Source organism: Acanthopagrus latus, chromosome 9, assembly GCF_904848185.1.
Source record: "Acanthopagrus latus isolate v.2019 chromosome 9, fAcaLat1.1, whole genome shotgun sequence".
Classification (NCBI taxonomy): Eukaryota; Metazoa; Chordata; class Actinopteri; order Spariformes; family Sparidae; genus Acanthopagrus; species Acanthopagrus latus.
The window spans coordinates 10,569,800-10,587,427 of record NC_051047.1 but is presented as its reverse complement, the minus strand read 5'-3'; the positions used below and the strand labels follow the sequence as shown (position 1 = coordinate 10,587,427).

Below are 17,628 nucleotides of genomic sequence, written 5' to 3'. Positions count from 1 at the left end.
AAAGTTAAAACATAAACATTATCAAAATTAAGACACCAAAGACTGATAGTGATGATATGTTACCTGTGTAACTCATGGTGTAAGATATCTGGAAACCTTTAAAGCATATTCCTGAACCAGACCCAAGAAAGCAAACTTAACAAGAGGAAGTCTGAGTGACCTCTTCGAAATTCGTTGTTCATTTAATGACATAATCCCACACTCAAAACCGGGACAAAAATACATCTTGCATAAAAGGGACTTTGAATGTTGGCAACTAGACTCACCAACAATTTTTTTCTCCTGTGTTTTTTTTCTTTTCTTTTTTCTAAAAACAGATATTCCATCAAATATTGCACAGTAAAAACACATCCAAATGAAAATATCAAAAAAAATGTAAAGGGAGAGTCCTTCATTAGAAAATGTCACAGCCAAATGTTCTGGAGAAAGTGGTATATGACCAGTTGGTCTTTTGTAAGCAGTTCCTCCTCTTTTGGACCCAAAGAAACAGTCTGTCGTATGATGATTCAGTCCAAAGTATGAAAAAGGCTTCGCACATACAGTTGAGTCCTTTTTCTGAGACATTGCATTAGACTTTTGACAGATCATTTCAAATCCATACAACTCTTCGGATTAATCCAACAATGTGGAAGAAGGTGCATGTAGTCCGTCTGTGAGGAATTACAAGGTTGCTTCTTCGGGAGGCTTTTCACACAGTAAGACCCGGATAGCAAGCACTTCAACATCCTATGAGGATGATCGGGCTCTAGGGGATTTCATCCAACTCCACTTCACGCAGCACTGTAGGTATCGGTGCTGTCCTGTCAGCTGCATAGAGTTCCAGAGTTTTGTCTCTTTTTAAGACAGGCCTGGAGGCCCAGTGGGCAGGTAAAACTAAATCCTCTCCTTGTTAGTTAAGTTTGGCACTGATGCGTATCCACTGAAGAGCCTGTCTGGTGTATTGGACTGCGTGAGCTATGCTACTGTGAAGAGTCAATGGTCCAGACAAGGTATTTAAGTAGTTGAAGAACTCTGTAATGATAAAGGAAGATCATAAATCAAGTTTTGTAATTGGCATTTAAAAACAGATTCATTTGAACGAATGTGCCATTTTTTTCTCCCATGTAAATATGAAACTAAAGGCTTTGTTCCAGTCTCATGCATGGGATGTGTGGCTGCGTGGGGGCTCCATACCTTTGTTCTCCTTTGCAAGGTTGTCAGCTACCTCCCAGTACTCATAACTATACAAGACACTGTTGGTAATGTTCAGGTGATTGGCTGCCATCTGGTGGATACGTTGGGGAATGCTTATGAGAGAGGGTAGGTTGCTGCCCCCGTGTGAACCCTGTCTGAGGTGTTTGGCGTTGGGCGAGAGCGAAGAAGGGGGTCCTCCTGTACCCCTGGGAGTTGAAAACACAATGCACAGCAGAGTAATGGTGGTCAGTGAAGGCTCAGTGGCTGCTGAAAGCACATGAATGAAACAGAGTGCCTGTAATATGAAGCTATTATCCACCTACTTCCCAGAGTCACTCCAGCAGGGAGGTGTAGAAGGCAATTTGGGAGAACTCTGTAATGACACAATAAACAAGGCTGAAAGTTGTCCAAAGCCAAATGTTGACATATGATATTTGAAACGGAAAAGACAGCAAGATTTCCTGGAGCTGACACGTCCGACTTGTTCTCAGACAAACCTTGAAGTAGTCAAGCAGAACTTTGGAGTATTTCAGTGCGTGGTCCTTCTTTAAACGAAACATTTGCCAGTAAAGGAGGGCAAGGCATCGGAAACTGTGGGCACACAAGTCAAAGAGGCTCAGGCTGACCACAAATCATCCCCAAAAATGCAGGTCCCTCAGCTCGATGATAGATGTGGAATAAACAGAGGAGATGACATACGCACCACAAAACCGCCAGCTGTTTGTCTTCCTGTCTTGCCCCAGGGCCGGAGTGGTTCTTCAGCCTCATCGCGTACCTTAAGACACAGGACTGTTAACAATGGCGCTGCCATTCATGCGTATGCATATCTGTCTGTTTGTCTCTGACTGTCTGGACGGCCGAAATCCAAATATGTGCTTTTGCATTATTCACCTAATAAGCTCCACCGTCTCTGAGTACATGGTGTAAGGAGACTTTGCCTCTAGCGGCCCTTCCTCCATCGCTTTCCCACATTCCATGAAGGAGAGAGCGGCGTCAATGTAATTCACAGCCTTCCCTAGTTTGTCCACCTGGAAAAAGACATCCAACATCCAACATGAGCATACTCTCTTAAACATGTCTTCCTTCCTGTATGTTCAGTATTTGATGTTAGTTTCTCCCTAGGAACATTTTCCTATTCCCGAAAAGATGCACAAGATGCAAGATACTGAAGGATGAGCAGGTGGCACCTTGCATGGCACCCTCTGCCACCTGTCTAAGAATGTATGGGCGAATGCTGACTTGTGTGGTGAAGTGCTACATAAATATTTTTATTGCAATCACTTGCCCTCTCATACACATATAGACATTAAACTGTTGCCAAACATCTCATCTCCAACAGAGAAAGCAAATGGTTGTATTTAAACAAATGGCAGAATATTTCTTCAGTGATTGTGCAACATCCAAATTTTGTTTTCTATTCACCTAAAGATCAAGGACTCACCATTGCATCTGCACGGTGCTTCATCCTTTTAGCCTCATGTAAGTAGTACTCTGCATGGTGTGGACTAGGAAGACGGACAGAAAGACAGAAATATATTAAAAAAAAAATATAAAAAAAGTGCAGTGTCTGGTGAGTCTGTATCTGACAAATATCAAGCAGTGTGGGCCATGCAGTGAAGCACTGTTTGGACTTGCTCACGTTTCATGGTTTGGAACGGCCCCCCTGTGTCCCGCCGGGCCCCAGGTCTCGGACGGTGGTTGGGGTTGTCTCGACACTTTTACACATTCCACCTCCATCTTTGGCTGTCAAATAAGGTCAAAAATAAACAAACCAAAAATACTGCGAGCAGTAGGATGATCTGAAAAAAAAAGATTTTTTTTTTTTTTGTCTTACCTTAATCGCAGAATCTCTATTCTTGTCTCGGTTCTTGTGGATGTGATGCTGCTCCATAGTCTTTGTTTTGGAGGGAGGCTTGGTGGACTCAGGGCTGTCAGACAGTGGAGACACGGGAGACAATGGCCTCTTGCTGTCCAAGTACTCCTCCAAATACCTGGGAAAGCACACGCCGACATATGCAAGACCAAAAACATTTGTAGAACCTTCTTAGTCCCAGGCTAAGAAAGCTTTTATGGCTGATCCCAACTTCATTTTAGGACATGCTGGCCTTTCTCCAGAGAAGGGTTAGCCCTGAATTTGGAGCATTATCTCCTGAACACAACTAAAAACAGGGCTTACACACACACAACTCTGGGCTGACACACTGCACGGTTTGGCTATCCTTAACCCCAGGCTTCGAGTTAAGAGTTAACCCTAGGATATCTTGGCCCTCTTTACATATATTATTAAGTCCTTATTTATTAAGCCCAGCTCTATACAATTCACACTGAACTTCTAGTAACCCTGGGTTAAAAGTCTGTTGGAATGCACGACAAATGTTTGCATACAAATCTGACACATGGCCAATGCCAACTTTAGCCCCTATTTACAACTGCACATTTCAGCTTTTAGTGTTCAGTTCATTTTTTGGGGATAATCCCACAAACTCAGGGCTATCTCTGCTCTCAAGCAGAGCCAGCAAGCCCTAGGCTAAAGTGATCCATCCTTGGAGTGGGCCAGGATTGAGCCTGTGTGAAAGCTTTCTGAAGTCAAAGATTGTCTCAAAGATTTGAGACAAGACAAGCTGAAAGTTGCATTTTAAAATAGGCTTAATTTCAAACTTCAAGACTTGTGTCAGACAGCCACAGCTGTTAGTCCAATTCATAAAGCGATCCTCACTTTCCTCTGTCCAAAACAGTCATTTCGACCAGCTGACGGTTCGTAACTGACTGAACCAGCTGACTTCACTGTGAGGCACTGATTGGCTGGTGAAACTGGTGGTGAAACGTCCTACAACCAGCCACTGATGACCTGACGAGCTGAGTCGATCCACTGCACACTGCTAACCTAACTGTCGCCTGCAGCGTTCTGAGGCGGTTTTGTTGCGTCACAAAGTTTTGGTCAGTCTAACAGCTTCCCTCAGTCTGGGACTAAGACGGTTCTAAGAATGCTTTTAGCCCCGGGCTAAATGTAGAGTGGAAAGCTGGTTTAATAATGTGTGTGTGGAAAGAGGCTAAGCTATCCCAGAGTCAACACTACAGATAGCTACAGATAGAACATGGAGTGTGTAAAGCTCTGTATTGTATGGCATATACAGTATTATTGAGACAGAGTGGTGTGTTCGGTGTTTTTTTTTTCTCACCCATTGTGCGTGGTCTCAGTCACAAAGTTGCGCTCAGCTGTGTGAGCTGAAGAATCTGTGCGGCCTGAGAGGTCATTCGTGAGAGGAATGCTCCTCTTGCTCTCTCTTTGTGACACGCCATTCTCCAGCTGGTCAAACGCAAACACACATAGTCAAGCTCAGAAGAACAGCCCTATAACATCAACATATTAATGCAAGAAAACATGTCCAGATTCACATCAGATTTGACCAGATCAGAAAAGTAAAGTGAGTACATGTTGTCTACCTTGCGTTTCCTTTTGCCATCTTTCGTAACAGTCTCAGGGACGTATGAGTGTTTCATAGCCTCCCCTGGCTTGTCTTTAGCTGATGAGGAGGAGGAGGAAGAGGAGGGCTTTTTAACAGGGGAGCTTGTAGTGCTGTCCGGGACCCTTTTAAGAAGACAGAGGTCTATCTGCACCACCAGATTTCTAAGCCCCCGCTGGGAAGATGTTGTAGCTTGTTCGCCTCGCCCAAATGGGACTAGGGTGTAGAGCTTCTGCTTCCCCTCACTTGGCTGCCCCTCACCTGGATTGCCCGAGGTGGGTCCTCTGGGGTGCACAACCTTCGGCTTGCTGGCGTCAGTCGTGCCTGGGCCTTGTTGCCCTCTCTTTGGGAGCCTCCTGTGAGAGGTAGAGTCTGCGGGGACTTTGGTGATCGGAGCCTGATATTCAGATTCTGAGTCTGAATTTGAAGAGGAGGAGGCAGAGGATGAGGAGGACACACTATGGGGGGTTGGGGAACGTGACGGAGAGGGCGAAGGGTCTTGCTGTAGGTCTCTCTCCTCCTCACCTCTTCCACACTTTTTTGCCCTCCCTTGGTGGTGGTGTGAGTTGTCCGGTAGGCGGTGTCGCTCGGTGCTGGTAGGCAGTCTCTGTTTGGTCTGGACTGTTTGCCATTCGCGTCTATGTTGCTGCTCCCTCCTCCTGTTTTCCCGTCTTGCTGTCTCCTCTCTCTTCCTCTGCCTCTCTATCACTCCCTCCTCCTCCTCCTCTTCCTCCTCCTCCTCTTCCTCTGCCGAACTCTGGATCCAGGGACGCCTCAGTAGCTGCTCCTCCGCCAGCCTCCTGTCTTCCTTTCTCTCCTGTTTCCCTTGTTGTTGTCTTTCCCTATGTCTGTCCTCTTTTCTCTCTGGCTTTCTCCTCTCTGCTTGGGTCAGATGATCTCCTCTGTGTTCCACCTCTTGCTCCTTGGGCTGGGGTTTCTTCTGGATAGTTTTTGTGTGGTTGACATGCACAGGAGTTGAGGTTGTAGCCTCCCAAGTCTTGGTCCTAGGTTTTAGGCTAGGTTTAGAGTTCAAGCCAGTATTAGAATTGGTAGCAGATTTAGAGGTAGTCTGGGAATGAGAACTATGACCAGGGTTGGTCTCACGGCTAGTTGGAACCAAGTGCTTTGTCCTTGTGGGGCTGTGCTGTGAGCCAGATTGATGCAAAGGCCTGGTTTTGTGGTTTGAGTTGGAGTGGTTGGATCTGCTGCTTTGGATTTGCTCAATATGTGGCGTCTGTTTGGCTTTGGGAGCCTCAGCGATTTGTTTAGTACTTGGATGAAAGTTAGGCTTAGGTCTAGATTTGTGGCTGTGACTCTGGTTTAGCACAGCAGGAGAAGGCTTGGATTTGCTTTGGTCTTGGTTCTGTGAGGGTCGAGTCTTGGACTTGTGCTGATGAGTACTGTTTGTTGGCTTGCTCTTGCTGTCAGCGTTAGGCAATGGGGCAGTCCATGGCCTATTTTTTGCCCTGTGGTGATTGTTTGTTATACTCGGCTGTGTTTGGTTCTGGCTCTGAAACTCAGGGTAGTGACGAACCCTTGAAGGAGCAGGAAGGCTGGGACTGGGGCTTCTTGGAGGCTCTCTAGGTATGGGGCTAGGGCTACGGCTGGCTCTCGGGCTCCCATGCAGACTGGGGCAAACACTTGGAACTGGACTGGGGATCGGGCTGTGTCTCGGACTAGGGCTGGGACTTGGGCAGGTGCTGGGGAATGGGCTCGGGCTGGGGCAGTAGCTATAACCAGGGCTGGGTAGGGGACTGTTGTTGTGGCTATAATGGAACTGTGGGCTTGGAATTGGGCTTTGGCTGGGGCTATATTCCTGATTGCTGTCCCAGGACCTGGCTGGAGACGGGGCTCGTTGGGTGGGATCCGGTTCACTGCTGGTAGATTTTCTCTGTGATTTGTTCAGCCATTTATCCAACTGCCACTGAGCAGCAGACGGGTGATCGGTCTAAAGAAAGCACAGCAGAACAGAGAAACAAATGTCAAATATAAATCGCAAACTAGATTAATTCCACATAATCTTTAATCGCGAGGATTTGCAGTGGTGGAAGTCTGCATAGATCCCTATCTTAAAGCTGCTGTTGGTAACATAGCTGATTTTTGAGTCTTAGTCTCGAGTCGAATTTGATTGTAGATCGGTTTGTCCACCATCTGAAAGTCCCAGTTTTTGACAAGTTGGGAAGGATACTCCCAATCAACGATCTTACCAACAGGAGCTTCAAGTAAAAGTATTAAAACAACAACGTGCAATAAAATAAAAGTCTTGTTAAAGGTAAAAATTGCACATGAAGAATCTAGTATTTTCAACAGAGCATACATAGAATATCTAAAAGTACAAAAAAAATGCATATGATAGTTATTTATAGATTCTATTATTAGACTATTATTTTATTGCTGCAAGATTTAAAAAAAAAAAAAAAAGTATTACAAACTGCATTTGTACTATAAAGACATTTCTGGCTGTAATTGCTTCCTAATCTTATAGTGTTGTACAAGTACCTAAACCTGTTTTTAAGGGTTAGGGTTAGTCTGTCTATTGTTCCGTATGATGCTCCATTTGTTATTCTGCTGTGGGACAAATCACACTCGCTACAGCAGTATTTTTAATCATTTGGACGGCGCTTTCCGTTGTTCTACACAGAATGGATGCGCAGAAATATCAGGTTATGAGATTTGAGTCATATCAAACAGCCCTTTTTTAAATGGAGGTTTAGGACTCTGTTATACACTAAAATGAGTTGATAACAAGGACATTGTTGCAGGATCGTAATTCAATAGGTGATCATTTGAAAATGAAAACTCTCAAATTGCAGAGAAAATTAGGCTTATATTACAGTATGTTTGTAGTATGTGAGTAAACACACTTTGCTACATTCCACCACTGTACACGTCTCTTTATATATTCGTTAAAAGGTCAAACTAGTTGACAAGACATAGAGGTAGACAGTGAAAGATTTAACCATGAGCACAATGACACATATTTGTGAGTGTGTGTTGACATACCACAACATTGCCACACTGCAACAGAACCATTTAAATACAGTACAGTCACTTCCCCCAACATGTAACTCACTGACTCAGCTGCGCTTTAAAAAACAACTCAAGCTCCAAATGACAAATCTGGTTCCTGACTCACGTCTAAAAAGTGTCAGACTGACATTATAACCTCCGTTCAATAGCCTACACGGTCTCACAGTCCACATCTGTGCTTACAGAAGCTCAACCCCCATCCAATTATGCCAAATGACTCACTTGATGTTGGCTTAACAACTGGCTCGGTAACTGCAAGAATGAGAGGAACAGGAGAGAAACAGAAAGTATGTAAAAAAAAAAAAAGAAGAAAAAAGTGAAAGGATACTTACAGCTGGAGAGTAAACTTCTTCCTCTCTTTTGCGTTCTCTTTTTCTCTCTTCGCTGACCGGGAGCTAAATTAAACCTCTGCTCCTCAAGTCAAACAGTGACCCCCCCTCCCTCCCCACATCCCTCGCCCTCTTTCCAGGGAAGACACTGCATCTCTTGTACCGTGTCGGCTGCCCTCCCTCCTTCTTTTCTGTCCCTCCCTCCCTCTCTCTCCCTCTCTCTCTCTCTCTCTCTCTCTCTCTCTCACTACCTGGAACTCTGGATTTGCAGCTTCCATAACTCCAACCCCCACATCTCTTGCTTGAGAGACATTTAAACAGTCCACGTAAATGAAAAACACATGGTGCTCCCCCCCGCCTCCCCCAACCCAAACACGCTCCACTCCCTCCCTCTCCATAGGGGCCCGATGCGGTGCATGTTTAGTAATACAGTTAAGTCGTACAGGGCTTTCCATTCATAAAAGAGAGGCAGGTTCCCCCTTCATTCCCCACATAGCACACATCTCAAACTGACCCCCACAATTCCCCACACTTCCAAAAGCTCATCGTGCTCTCAAAGTTTATCCGAGGCAATGACATCCAACTGTGGGTGAGAAGGGACGTCAACAGCAACTCAAGTCTTCGTGACTTCCACGTCCTGAGGGCTTTCCTCTTTAAGACTGGGCCTGTTGACATGACACCCAGGCACTAATTCCCAAAGCTACCTCTGCCCTCGACCCTCCTCCTCTTCTCCAACTCGCATGCATTCCCCAGTCCTCCGTCCCTCCCCACACCTGCCGTCAACCGCCTCGAGGCCACCGCTCCCTGTAGAGAATTCACGTGAAGGCGACCCGAGGCAGAGGCAGACAAAACGAGACATGGACGGAGAGCCGGGAGAGGATGCAGTGTTGTTACCTCCTTGTCGCACAGCGGCTGCTGCGAGTTGGCAGGCGACGCGGGATCTCGGTAAATGTCTGGGCTCCGGCTGGGGCTCCGGGAGTGAAGGCTGCTGCTGGCCGACTCAGCAGAGCAGTCTGAGTCTGAAGAGTCCGAGCTGGAATGTCTCACCCGCCTGCCATGTGTGTGCGCTCGCTGTGCTGACAGGCTGTCAGTCAACACACACACACACACACACACACACACACACAACCATCAGAGAGGGGTCAGCGTGGGTGCACGGCAGAGTGGGGCGGACAGATACTATTGTTATTCCCACAGTAGACCTTGTGTTTACAGACAGTTGTACAAAAACATCAAAATATGCACACATGATATTTGTGATGGAGTACCTGTGTCCGTGATCCCAGGAAGCTGACTCGTGAGTTGCCTTCAGGAAGACAAAACAGAAACTTATCATCCACAGCAGCAGCGCAGCGAAAACCTGCTACACTCGATCTGTTACCTCTGCGGCTTAATGACTTAATATGATTAGTAGCGCATGCAGACACAGTCGTGCCACGCTGTGTGCTGGTGTGGACACACCAGTGATCTATACCAGAAGAACCAGTAGCATTCAACATTCTTTCCGCCTCTCCAAACCTTTTCACAAACAGCATGAAGTCATGCAGACATGGGGACATGAAGACGTCCAGCTCAGGTCATAACCACTGAGTAGGTTTCATGTCATGAGACACAGCTGTTTCACAAAATATTTGTCTTCTGGTAAAACACAGACAAACCGGTGTGTTTACTGTATTTCAGTACAATTTTGGGGGACTTGTAGTTTCCTTGAATGTTTCCACTTTCTGTTCCATTCCACTTGTGGATGTAAGTAGTACTTTTTACTCCACCACATTTATTTGATACCTGCAGTTACTAGTAACTTTTCATATTGCATGCTGCATCAGAGCCAAATTAGTGTACTTTTGAAGTGCAGTGATAGCATTTTTCTGGCTGCAGAGTGTGTCACCTACTCTTTGATTGTCTTCATCATCGCTGCTCAGCTTCAGGTCATCAGCAAGCATGCTGCATGCAAGGAAACACAAAGTCAGAGAAGTCAAACACTGTCGGATAAGGCAGCACTGGTGCTGATAATAATCCACTGTATCAGAAATTTTCCTTCCCAATTTTTCAACACTAAGAGGTCTTTCTGAGTGCGTTTCTATTCATCAGTATAAAACTAAAATAACAAATATGATCTACAGTTCATCTACAATTTTCAAACAGCGTGCTTCTGTAGGCTTCTGAAAGTGGGATCATTTCAAACCAAGAGATATCTTTGTATACCTTGTAGTATTTTTATCCACAAATATATATGGTAGAACAGAGTTTAAGAGCACCTCAGTTGGATGTTTGCAAATCATTTATGTTTTTTAAAAAAGCATGCAGAGATTATCAGTTCTCAAAACCAAACAAATGTTGCATCAGAGGTGTTGAAATGACCCATAACACAACAACAAACAACTGATTTGTTAAGTTAATATACATACCTAACTGAACACATTTCAGATAGACGCTCAAAACTGTGAGAGAAAAAGTTTTTCCAAATGTTTTACAAATGTCCACTGTCATAAAACTGCTGCGTTATGTAACAAATGATGTGTGATAATGTGGTTGGCGTACAACACCGAACATGTGTTTCACACTAAAAAGAGGATGTAAAGAGGTAACAAACAGGAGCAAGTTGCTATCCACTGACAGCGTTCAAGAATGTTCACTGACCTTTGACCTGACCTCTGTCCTGCAACCTGAAACACTGCGCTGCTTGACTCTACATCTTCCTTTCTATTTAATGCTTTGTCGCTGGGACTGTAAAGAGGATGCTGCTCATGATTTGTATCTAATTCCATAGAGAAGTTGCAGAGAAGAGAACATAAATTATGTCTGTGATATATTGTGTCGTCCGTGTGCGTGCCTCGGAGGCAGCTCAGGTTTGACGACCTGCGGTGGATCGTGTTTCCTCATGTCCCACTTACGATTTGTGAGGTGCCACATGTGGGTGACGGGTCATTCGCAGCTGAACATCCCCCCGACCTTACAGAGAGAGAGAAAAACCAGGCGGAGAAACGTATATTATGAGAGAACTGATAACATGATTGCACTTATCAGATAAGTAAATGTACTAGTCAGTGAACACATACTTTGCCTTTGTTGTGTACTTGGTAGCTTCGCTTCCTGCAGAAAGAGGGAGAACAAGAGATAGTGAGAGAAAAACACACAAAGACAAATATAAATCAGTTCACTAAAGATTTAGATTTGCAAACAGCATTTCCCTGAACGGCATCACTTATGGCATGCCTCACGCCAGAATAAAATCCTACGTTTCTGCAAACCGTGAATATGTTCAAATTTGTTCATGTCGCGCGTATCATATCAATATTTCATCCACACATGTCGTATCACGTTCAGATGTCATGAATATGACCTAGATATAATGTCAGCGGGAGAGTAGGATGATTGAGGTGTCATGGCTGGGCGAGATGGGTGCCAGGCCAGAGACCACAGTTCAAGCCAGCAACTAAGCAAAGTGACTGGATATTTCTGACAAGACGTCGGGACATTTTCCCCGTTTGTGGTAACAAAACCAGGTATTTTTTGATCAGCCATCAAGACATTTTCCAGCTGTGTTTGTGGCCATAAAACTTTACATTTCTGTGAGATGTTGGACACCGGTCCCATGTTTTTTGTGTGTAAACCCAACCAGACCATGAGCGCAGCATTGTCACAGCATGAAATTGAAAATTGAACCTAAAGAAGTGGAAAGATGCAACTTAAGTTTCAACACATTCATAGTTTGCAGAAACGTACACTGCCAACATTTACTCTGCCAACCGAGCTGAGTTCTGCCAAAGACCTTTAAACAGACTTACTGTAATGTGTCAACTCAGTAGCGTGCGGTAGACTAAATATTAAATATCAAACAAACACTTACACAACACACAGACATACCTTAGAGTTGTAGAGGATTTGTTGAGCCTGGTCACCCCCTAAGGCTTGCTGGGACGGCCAGGACTGAGTCATGTCCTGTGCAACACAAGTGGGGAGGGGGGTGGGGGGGAGGTGGGGGTCAAAGGTGAATTGTGAGATGTCGCTGAGATTGATGGCGCTCACATGCTGAACGTCCCGGCATCTTAAATCTTTAAATCAAACTTTCTTCCTCTTTCTTTCATTTAGACGTAACTTAACGCTCCCCCTCGTCGTATACAGTGCAGGGAGCCTCACCGGACAGCTGACTCTTGTTATCAGCACTGTTCCTGCCCACCAGGGGGAGTGTGCCTGGGTAATTATATGGGTTAGTCTAAGCTGAGAAATGTGTATCATAAGCTGGTGCGTGTTGTCTGAAGCTGTGTCAAGGTTTTTGTGCAGTCATTTTGTTTCTCTCTGATTGATCACCAGGTATTTCAAGTATCTGCTATATTTTTGATACGGTTCCATTTCACAGTTGTTTTCTCTTTTGATTTGATCATTTTGTTTATGGCCGTTTTCAATCAGTGAGCGAATAATGACCCTCCTGCTATTGCACAGCTACAGTGAATCATCTGGTGCATGTAACACCCACTCATCTACCTGATCTGAAAAGGCGTGATTTGGCATTCCAAGACGGAAGATCTGAGCGTGACTCGGCTGTCGAGTTTGTAGCTTTCAGAGGTGCAGAGACAGTGAACCAGAACACAAGACAGCTCATCAAAACATTTGTTGCTTGTAAGGTGGCCCCCGGGGGAAATGAACATAAAAGATGTCAGGTGGCTCGTGTCACAACAGGTAATCATCGGCGCAACAGTTGAAATCACAGCCACAGCTGAGAGGGGACCGCAAAATGGAGGTGGAAAAATAGCAAATCACTGCGCAGCGTTTAATTATTTGAACATTTTTTGGGATGAACTTCAGACTAACCGAAAGGTACGTCCACTTATCAACCCTGGGCAGCTGCAGGAAACACTGATCCAGGATCTGCACTGTCAACCATCAGCATGCACATCCTTAGTTGAGTCACTGTGACAAACAGTTTGTCAGCTGTTGTGATGAACAAGAAGTTGTCTAATGTGCACATTATCTTTAAACAGAAAATCATTCCAGGACAAATTTGGCAACGGATATTAATCCAGTTTTTTTTTTTGTTACAGTCTCTTCAATGTGAAAAAAATGTGCTTTTCTTACTTTCTTCTCAATGTTAGTCAGATACTTTTAGGCACAATATGCTGCCTTAAGACATCATCACGCTCAGTTAACTCGTGGGGGACTATTGCAATTATTTTTGTCACGTTACAGACTTCAATAGAGGTCGACAGATATGACTTTGTCAGGGTCGATACTAATACTGATGAATAGAAATTGGGACCAATGTTTTTTTGATTTGATTTGAAAAATGTAGAACAACCAGTGATGAAATAAACCTAAATACAACTCATGCAAGTACTGTTCTCAAGCACAATTTTCAGGCACCAAACTCAAGTATTTACATTTTTCTTCTTCTTTATATTTCCAAAATCTTATCTTAGCACCCTACAATTTGTCTAGGAGCTAGCTGGTTAGCATACTCACTGCAATAGATGTCTCTGCAACACAAAATATGGACTTCTTTGACAATATGTCAAATCTGTTATTTGTGCACATTCTGTTGATACATTTAGTTAATTTTTGAATGCATAAACACAAATTCTCACAAATTGCACCTTTAATAAAATCCAGAAGTATTTCCTAAAACATGGTGAATTACAAAGTATTCATAATTCAAATACATGCGGTGGAAGCTCACAGCTAAGTGACAGCGTCTGTCTGCGCATTCATGCACGTCTCACACTGAGGGAGCGTGGAAGACTGAGTTGATTACACATGATTACACACCTGGACTATTATGAAAATGTACCCAATTCCTTATTGGCTCGCTGTGTGCGGCGCTCCAGAAGAAACCAGCCACATGGAGTGAGCTCTGCCCTGCATCCACTCTTTGCTCCTGCTCTGATTATAATCTCTGCTGATTAAATTGCCCACAGTCACACGCAGGCAAGCCAGGCCACGTGGAAGCTGGCAAAAGATTGCCATTTTGTACCATTCATTTACCGTGTTAGCATGATCTGGCTCTTCAGCTGCGTCATTATGTGGAAGCCTCAGCGTGTAAAGTACACGTGTGTGGCGATCGCTGGGTTGAACGAGGGCATGAGGTTGCTCGACTGCTGAAACAGTGAGCAAGCTCTGGGAAAAGGTCATGTTTTGTCTGGCTGGGATGTCTGAGGATGTATGTCAGTATGTGTGTGTCAGTGGTCAGATCAGGACTTGTGGCTGCAGACACTGAACTCTTCCTCAGCTGTTGGGATCTAAAGGAATAGTGCAACATTTTGAAAAGCACGCCTATGCTCTTTCTTGCTGAGTTGTAGATGAGAAGATCGGCACAAGGTACAAGTCTGTGCACTGTGCAGTAGTCAGTTAGTGCAATGTTGTGACATAGTCCGGCACATTACCCTCACAAAACCCTAATGTGACAAGCCAAGTTATCCAGCTGCTGGCTAAAACTTAGTTCTTAGTGCAGGGACGCGAGAGAGGTGCCTACCCTCTGATCGAACTCTCAGCACGAAAGCAAATAAGCATTTCCCAAAGCATCAAACTATTTCTTTATATCTAATGGGAGTCGGAGACAGATTTATTCACTGAAATCCAAAGACGCTGATGAGATGACACATTTCTTTGAGCGTGGCGGGCGACACTCAAGCTTTTCCCTTCCACTTCTCCTCCTCCACTCTCCCCAGCCTCTACAGTAAACCCTGGAGGGCAAGTGTTTCCTCTCTCGGCTCATCCTTTCACTTCATTATCTCTCCTCCCTCAGTCACCAAGGACACAGCACCAGCCTTCACCCCTTTCCTCCTCCAACAACAACAAGGTCTCCCAGGTGGAGCATGATGTGTTGCTATCTTCCTCCCACCCGTCCCCCCTTCCATATTCTGTAGCTCTATTCTTCTCCCCCACCCCTGCAATTTGTCCCACACTAGTGACAGGATGCAGGGAGGAGCAGTGATGCTCTCTGCTGCAGAACCTCTGACAGTCATCTAACAGTCAATTGATTAATTGATCGACAGATAATGAACCTGCAACTGTTCTAAGTTTTTTTTCAAACATTCACAAATTTCCTGCTGCTCAAAGTTGACGACTTGCCGCTTCTCTGAGTTTTATAGCACGATAAACACAATAAATCCTCTAATAGTTAGTTAGCCTCTCATCCATGCTTACCTCCTTCTGTGCAGTGATACAGAACTGTCCCTTTATTTTTATAGACTAATGGACTAAATTATAAGAACATCAGCAGGCAGATGAATCAGTGGTAAAAAACATTTGTTAGTTGCAGGCTTATGTCTGGTGTTTCCTCCTCTGCTGCATTCTAACCACAATGTGACTCTATACGTTTGTGATGAATCAGAAATATTGCGCATGTTCAAAGCCAACTGCTGCTATTACATGTTAAAGTCAAGCAATGCAAAACAAACAAACAAACAAACAAAAGTCATTTCTTACCTCCAGAGTATCTTTGGCACAGCTGTTGTGTTGGCCTCTTGTAACCTGTGCAGAGACAAATAAACAGACGATGACAAACGAGGATAAAGTCGCTGGGAGTCTCAACAGACAGCTCATCAAAGGGAGAACAACTCAGAACAACAGACACGAGTCTAGCTACTAAGTAGACCAGCACATGGAGAAAGAGCTGTGCACACAAACCGTATTTGAGCATCTCAACTAATGTGCAGCTTTTATATTGTGCACACACACACACACACACACACGTCGACTGCAAACACAGCCGAGCACATAAACCCATTCATATATTTCACCAGCCGTTGGTCAAGTTGTGAACTTTCATGTCACACCACAAAGGTGCACACTTAAAAAAAAAAAAAAAAAGAATCACCTTCGGCTCTCTGCTTCCCGCCTTTTTGTCACCGCAGTCACAACACAGTGCGCCTCTTTACTGTAAGCCGTGCAGTTACACCGCACACTGTAACTGTGAGAGGAGGCTGAAGCTCGTTGATGACTCATATCTTAGAGATCGCAGCTGCGGACGATCAGACGGATGCTGATTCAGTTGCGGGCAACTTTCTGTTTCCATCCCTGTTAGGCAACCCTGCTGTCCCTCCTTAACCCTTGTTCCCCTCCCCCTCCCCTTTTTTTTCAGCTCACAATTCAAATTCGTGGCATGAACACAGAGAAGCATGTTGCTCAAGAGATAAAGGACACATACTTTACATTACTCACACTTCCCCATCTGTGCAACTCTGTGTGCAGCGAGGGCCCTTTCTGTTTATGTGGGAGCGCGTTTCAGTCAAGGGTTTCCTTATGACTGTGAGTTTTGTGCGAAAACTCACGATCCCCAAACCGCTCGACAAATTGTCAGCGTGAAATATTGTTTCCCATTTATGATTTACAATGCTCCTGTTTCTTATAGGTCTTATAGCTTTTGCCATTTCATGTGAATCTCTTCTGCACACACACACACACACATATATTCCATTTTTGGCTGATTTGCTTCTGCCTTCTATTCCCCCTGCTCTTTCTTCTGTGCCATCTGTGCAGTACAAGTATGCACAGTAGAGAAATGTGTGTAGTGCAGCGTGCGTGCATGCGTGTGTGTGTGTGTATGTGTGTGTGTGTGTGTGTGTGTGTGTGTGTGTGTGTGTGTGTGTGTGTGAAACTGTCTCTTCTTGCATGCATGACTCACTAAGGTCAGTGTCTGAGAGGCTGCTCCCTGCCTGCGGATGGAAAACTGTGTGTGAAAACTGTCTGATTGTTCCAGCCATATGAGAGCTGTAGGCACTAAATGAAAAACATAAACACAGACAGGCAGTATTTTACCTCCCTGTGGCGGTGCACGAGCTCAAGTCTGGCCCGCCTGCCTCCTCAGTTTACACTTACAGGTCCATTAGTGTGGACATAATCATGTGCAATGTGTTTCACACGTTCATACCCACTAAACACTGCAGGCTTCAGCTCTGCTGCAATACCCCGATGAGTGAGGTCCCGCGGGGGCCAAACAAACCACAGCCCATCATAACACCTGAAACAAGCAGCATGCCAGCCAGCTACACTGATGCCACCTGTTACATTCTTAAAATATCAGCAATTACTAAAGTTATGCCCGTTTTGGAGGCTCCATTCAACACTTCCATCTGTTTTTAGTGGCTTTAAGGATCATCCGATGCGACTTTAAATCTGCAAAACTGAATCTTTACGAAGACAGGAGCGCAAAACGCACGACTCTGTAGGAATTGCCCGCTCATTTTATTTCAGTGTTCAGATTAAAGAAGAATATATATATATATATACATATCTATATATATATATTTTATAGAAATAACCAGCAGGAAGTCTGTGTACAAACTATTGACTTTAAACATGCAATTATCTCCATAGCTCTGAAAGGCTCAATAAATCTGTCAGTGTTGCTTTACAGACACACAACTCATTCATTGATTTGTCTTTTAAGAGTAGGCTCTATGTCGCCTCTCACCTGAGAGTAAGCGCATCGGAGTAGGTAACACACAACGGAAAGTTTCCCTTTGCCACCGAGGACAGTAGGCATGGTTCCTGGATGGTCAGCGCTCTCCTCCGGTGTCCATGCCAGTCAGAGGACTCCCGTGGAGATCAGCGGCTCCTCGCTCGTCGCTCCTCCGTGCTGCTGCTTCTGCTGCTGCGGGGAGAGTCGGTGTGTCACTGAGGGGGGCGGGGGGGCG

At 44.8% G+C, this 17,628-nt stretch overlaps 1 protein-coding gene across 2 annotated transcripts; it reads right to left on the bottom strand.

Moving 5' to 3' along the window:
* Positions 1–156: 156 nt before the first annotated feature.
* aff3 (AF4/FMR2 family, member 3) lies at positions 157–17,609 on the bottom strand. Of its 2 annotated transcripts, XM_037109468.1 has the most exons (19): positions 17,406–17,609; positions 15,419–15,463; positions 11,864–11,938; positions 11,056–11,089; positions 10,891–10,948; positions 9,889–9,940; positions 9,265–9,302; positions 8,891–9,080; positions 4,618–6,585; positions 4,353–4,480; positions 3,008–3,164; positions 2,813–2,916; positions 2,615–2,678; positions 2,065–2,201; positions 1,877–1,948; positions 1,671–1,764; positions 1,497–1,546; positions 1,174–1,379; positions 157–1,011 (listed from the first exon to the last, which is right to left on the bottom strand). In XM_037109468.1, exons 1-19 carry the CDS (start codon positions 17,475–17,477, stop codon positions 890–892), a joined length of 3,666 nt encoding a protein of 1,221 aa, XP_036965363.1. In that variant the 5' UTR covers positions 17,478–17,609; the 3' UTR covers positions 157–889. The 2 variants fall into 2 exon arrangements, with proteins under 2 accessions (XP_036965363.1, XP_036965364.1); XM_037109469.1 differs by lacking the exon at positions 157–1,011 and having other exon boundaries at positions 1,242–1,379; positions 1,493–1,546.
* Between the last annotated feature and the right edge of the window lie 19 nt (positions 17,610–17,628).

Excerpts from the sequence above, each read along its gene's own strand:
- aff3 (XM_037109468.1), bottom strand. The coding sequence starts at position 17,477 with ATGCCTACTGTCCTCGGTGGCAAAGGGAAACTTTCCGTTGTGTGTTAC. Across the intron at positions 2,917-3,007 it reads ATAGAGATTCTGCGATTAAG|CCAAAGATGGAGGTGGAATG; the intron begins GTAAGACAAAAA and ends CTTATTTGACAG. Across the intron at positions 1,547-1,670 it reads TTCTGCTTGACTACTTCAAG|AGTTCTCCCAAATTGCCTTC; the intron begins GTTTGTCTGAGA and ends GTGTCATTACAG.